The sequence below is a fragment of the Cryptomeria japonica genome, chromosome 5 (assembly GCF_030272615.1).
Source record: "Cryptomeria japonica chromosome 5, Sugi_1.0, whole genome shotgun sequence".
NCBI lineage: Eukaryota > Viridiplantae > Streptophyta > Pinopsida > Cupressales > Cupressaceae > Cryptomeria > Cryptomeria japonica.
The window spans coordinates 158986407-158992057 of NC_081409.1; the positions used below are offsets into that span (position 1 = coordinate 158986407).

Below are 5651 nucleotides of genomic sequence, written 5' to 3' on the forward strand. Positions count from 1 at the left end.
TTGTGTTTTTATAGAGTCGTGTCTTCTAATCTACATTCATAGACTCAAAAAATGTTAGTAGTACCTACAAAATCATCAATATAAAAATTGTAATCAATGTATATTTTTCTAAATTGCACCACCTTTAACTATAAAAGCAACAAAAGGGGTGTAAATTGAGTTTAACAAAAATGTTATAGTTGTGGGACCCATGAAGGTGTCACTTTAATCAATTGTGTAGGACCCATTAAGGTGTCACTTTAACCAATTTTGGTGTAAGAGTAATGAAGGTTTCACTTTAATCAATTTTAGTGTAGGATCTTTGAAGGTGTCAATTCAACTAATTGTGTTGTAGGAACCATGAAGGTGCCACTTCAACCAATTGTGGTGTAGGACCCATGAAGGTATCACTTCAAGTAAATATGGTGTAGGAACCATAAACATCATCACTTTAATAAGTATAAAATGAGATATATGCCCCCCTTAAATTAGATGCATTACAACATTCTAGATTTGGTTTGAGAAGAGAAGAATGTGATGATCACATACACCAATGTGTTGTCCCTAAAATGTATGTCAAGTTATAATTTCATGAAAGAATATGTAATGTAGTACACTAAACCTAACCCAATTTTCTCACCAAATGTGGGGAGAAAGCTCATGATAAAGCTAATTCAAGTAAGTTCTCAAGTGTAAAGAGTGAAAACTACTATATATGATGTAAGCATGTAAAATGGTATAGAGACAATGTAGTAAGATATCATCATGTGTATCATTAATGGTATTACTATATAAGAGAAGTGGCATAAGAAACCACATAAGATATGAATATGCATAAATGTGATATAATCACAATATTATATGTGTGCTCACCGAAAGAGAAGTAAAGAGTTAATTAGAATGAAAGGTAGTATCTATAGATTCCTCCAAGTGAAAAGCCAAACAATATGATATATATAAAAGAATCATATTGATAAATACCATATCATATTTTGTAGTGTTACAAATATACCATTATCATTTTAATGTAAAATAAAATAAGTAAAACAAGAAGTGGAATATTAGCATTCCCATTTTCAAAGAACACTTTGGAAAAACAAAAACAAAATACAAGGAGTGGAATATCAGTATTCCCATTCTCCCTTCCATTATCTATATGTCCGGCCCCCATTCCCTGAGCTTGATAGGTCTAAGGCATATTTTTAGCCTTTCTGATCGTAATTTCCCCATAAAAGATAGGTACCAGTACCACCTCGTGTGAATCACCCCTTCTCTATCATAGTTTTACCGTTATCTAGTCAAACATGCAAATGCATCCTAGCCTTGAAAGGGAAGTAAACAATAGTATATTTGTTACATAATTAAAGAAGAGACTTGAAAATGAAAACAATTGATAATTTGTCAGATGTTGAAAAATGGGCTTCAGGGTCTTCTCACTATAATTGCAACGGAAGGATTCTCATTTGTTGATCCATCTTGCGTGTGCTCTGTGTTGTGCTGCTGTGGGAAGTTCGGAACAACGGTGGCCGGTGATACAGCCTAATCAAAATATCTCTTTTTGCTTCAGAGGTAAGCAATTATACATTTTTAAGTATTTAAAATCTGTGATACTAAATCCTGCGTTAAAACAATCTGTTTCGGCAATAAAATACAATACATTCAATAACCCATTTATTCACATATTAGAAATCCTCATTACCTCGCCCTACAATGGCCGATCAACAACCAAACCAGACCTTGGAGGCTCCAGATGCCCAAAATCCAACCGCCCACGAAAATAATGGAGAGAACAATTCATATTGGTGTTATCAATGCAACAAACTGGTTAATCTGGAACCCCATGAAGAGGGATCCCAGATTCTTTGTAGCGAATGTCACGGTGGGTTTGTGGAGGCTAGAACTACTGCTGAGGTTACGCCTAATGACCATAGGGCAAATAGCAGGGCTAGGCGCCAGAGGTCTGGAAGGATTGAGAGGGGTGATATTACTTATCAGAGGAATGTACTCAGGGTTTTGAGAATGTTGACAGAGCTTACTCAGTCAAGTCCTAGGATCCAACGGGCACGAGTAGCTAGGGATGGAACCTTGGGGGAAACAAGGAGCCAGGGCGGAAGTCAGCCGGATTCCCAGGAGGGGTCTCTTGTGGTCAGTCAGCCAAATATAGGACACCTGCAATCTGATTTTCTTGATAGTCAGCCAAATCTGGGGCACACACAAGATGCATCCGTTGATAACGAGTCAAGCTTAGGCCAAACACAGACTGCATTTGGTGATAATCAGCAAAATTTTGGCCATTCACAAGCCGCATTTATTGATAATCTGACAATTTTGGGAAACCCACAATCTGAATCTAATGATAATCACACAAATTTGGGACAGCCACAATCTGAATCTGATGATAATCAGGCTAATTTAGTTCGTGCAGGTGCCTCAGAAAATGGAAACGATGAAGTTATCGAAGCCAGTGACTTTCTGGATGAGGGTAACGAGGAGGATGATGACAATGTTCTGAATATTGAATTAGATATGTGGGATTCATTTGGGTATGATGATGATGATGAGGATGACGATGATGCAGATGAGGAAGATGAGGAAGAAAACGATGCATGGGAAGAGGTTGGTGAAGGGGATACTGCAGAAGGACAAGGTGAAGAAGGTGCTGATGATGTAGGGGCTGGTTTGAGCTCTGGGGAAACTAACGGGGCTGGCGTGGAGGGACAAAGGAGGCCGAATGCGAGGAGGGATGTTTTGAGACTACGCATAAGGGACTGGACCTCATTATCTCGTGGGGCAACACTTGAAACATCAGGAAGAAGTATTGATTGGCACGACATAATGCAAGGTCTGGAGGACAATACTATCGAGTTGAGATTGAGTCTTCCTGAAGAGGATACATATGTGGGTAATCCAGCAGACTATGTTGATGATGCTGGCTATGAAATTCTGCTTCAGAATTTTGCTGAAAATGACAATACTCACAGAGGTGCTCCTCCAGCCGCGAAATCTGCGATTGAGGGTCTGCCTGCAGTTGAAATATGCCAAGAGGATATTGAAAGTGGGGCTGCATTGTGTGCAATCTGTAAGGACATGATTCCTTTAGGGGAGACAGGGAAACGATTACCCTGCCAGCATCTCTATCATGGTGACTGCATCATCCCTTGGTTAAGTTCTAGAAATTCATGCCCAATATGTCGATATGAATTACCTACTGATGATGCCGATTATGAAGAACAGAAGAAGCAACACACTGTGATACAGTCTACAAATTCAGACTCTGGTATGGCATCACCCTAATGGAGGTCTCTCCTAGGACAAAAATATGAACTGAACATATGAAGTTTATAGGTCATAGTTTTCAGTGTTTTGTCATTTCCAGTTTGCTGCAATTGTATTGACAGGCTTATTGGTAGATTATTCGAATTGATCGTAGTAAAGCAAAGCAAATCATTCAGGAAATGAACAAACTCAGATATTATTTGATGCATACCTGCTATTGATCACAAGTAAAATTCACAATGCAAAATTCTTCTAGATGGACTCGGTATGTCAAGCATATTCTGGCATGCATGTTTCCATCAATCTTTCTTGTAATGCTCACTTGGTGTTATCTGTATTGAACATCTGAAATCCCAGTGCAGAGATAATGGATGTTGATTTGTAAAGCAAATCTTCACCTTGTTTTTGGGTATGGTTGTCAAACTTGAAACTTGACAGTTTTGTGAAACATTTCAAATTACTGCACATTCATTCAGATTACTGGATGCCCTGCTTTTGTTGACTTATATTGCACTTTGATTTGATGCATTTCAAATCATGTAAATTCTGATTCTCAGGCAATAAAGTGAACTTTCTATCGAAACACCTTTTATGAGTTAATCATAGCAAACTAAACATTTATTTAGTTTTTACATAAATCAAGGGTCATGTGTGAGAATGTAGAGGAATTTTGATGATAACAAGGCCTTTGTCTATCATGCATAACTTATACCTTGTGGCTGACGACTGTATTCAGCAGGCTAGATTATTCTGAGTAGTATAATTAAAAGCAACTATGGGATGACAGTTTCAGGCAATAAACTGAACTTTCTATCTAAACGGCTTTTATCAGTTAATCATAGCAAACTAAACATATATTTAGTTTTTACATAAATCAAGGGTCATGTATGAGAATGTAGAGGAATTTTGATGATAAGAAGGCCTTTGTTTATCATGCACAACTCATACCTTGTGGCTGACGATTGTATTCAGCAGGCTAGATTAGTCTGAGTAGTATAATTAAAAGCAACTATGGGATGGCAGTTGTCTCTGTACCTTAAGAATTTTGTGAGAATTTTTCTTCTTATCTGTCCTATCTGTAATGTTTATTTGGAGCTCATGGTTGCTCAACATTACATGTGATCTTTGAGATTGCATTCGTCTTCACAAAACACATATTGTTGCTATTTGAAACTTTACCTTAAACTGATCATATATGTGTCTTTTTTCTGTGCATATTAATTATATATCAATTCTATGAAAAAATGGGGGTCAGCAATTTAACCAATTTTACTAATATAAGATATTACATTCCTTATAGTTTTTTAAGGAGTTACAATATAGAAAAACAATTGACATGTCTACGGACTGGAAGAGAAGTGCCACTTGATATCTGTAACTTCCTTCTTATCATTCCTTTTTTGGTTAATCATTATATTACTTCCCTTGTTTCATATTCTGTAAAGTTTTCTACTAGGACTTGTACATTTTGAAGTCATATTTGTTATCATCGTGAGCACTGTGCAATCATTTTGTTTAGTGCTCTTGACCTTTACGAAATTTGCATGTTTTCTTTCTGCAGTTCCCTGAAAACTTAGTACAGGGGCAGACACCCCAATACTGCTCCTTTAGAGTTGCACATACCTCCTGGTGACCGTGTAAAAGCACACCTAATGTGCACACACACACACACATCTTTATTCTTTTACCCCTGTACTTTCGTTTGTTATTGTGTCCCCATACTCTTCTTCTCCTGGTAACTATGGGTGTCTTTCTGAAGTAGAAACCTTGTAGTGGCACCAGTTAAAATCACTGCTTTTTTTAAAGAAGGAGATTCTGTCAGTGGTGTGCTATACTAGCAATAGTTCTCATCTTGGTGTTTTCATGCCCGTTTTTAGGTGGAGCATTCTCCATTATGGTGTATCATTTTCAGAAATTTATTTGGATGGCAAAAATCAAATATATGATTAATGTTTGTATATGAGCATAAATAGAGGAGACACATACATATCTCAGCCACTATTCTTTTCTTGTTACAGAAATTCCTTTTAATTAATGGCTCTGCTGTTACTGGCTTTGTGGTGTGTACAGTTCCTGATTATTACAATATCTTTAGGAATTCTAGTAAAGTTTGCTGCTTTTGATGTCTGTCCTCAATTTGAGTATGAAAAAAATTGTAGTAGGTCATGTCGCTAGCATTATTATCCTGTTGGAAAGAAATACTGTGTAATCTTCTTTTGGCATTATGTCTGTTTTTGGATACATATTATTATGTTAACTAGACGTGCATTTAATCCGGACAATTATTAAATGATTTACTATTTAGCTAGAAGAATGATGTTACTTGGTTTGTTCTATTTTTAGTCTTAGGTTGGTTCTATTTTTATGAGGCATCATTACCTTATGGATGGTAGATT

General features: G+C 36.8%; 1 protein-coding gene across 1 annotated transcript; it reads left to right on the forward strand.

The window, feature by feature from the left end:
• The first annotated feature begins 1179 nt into the window (after positions 1 to 1179).
• LOC131072699 (uncharacterized) lies at positions 1180 to 3838 on the forward strand. The gene is made up of 2 exons (XM_058008938.2): positions 1180 to 1548; positions 1666 to 3838. Exon 2 carries the CDS (start codon positions 1690 to 1692, stop codon positions 3271 to 3273), a length of 1584 nt encoding a protein of 527 aa, XP_057864921.2. The 5' UTR covers positions 1180 to 1548; positions 1666 to 1689; the 3' UTR covers positions 3274 to 3838.
• Positions 3839 to 5651: the final 1813 nt, after the last annotated feature.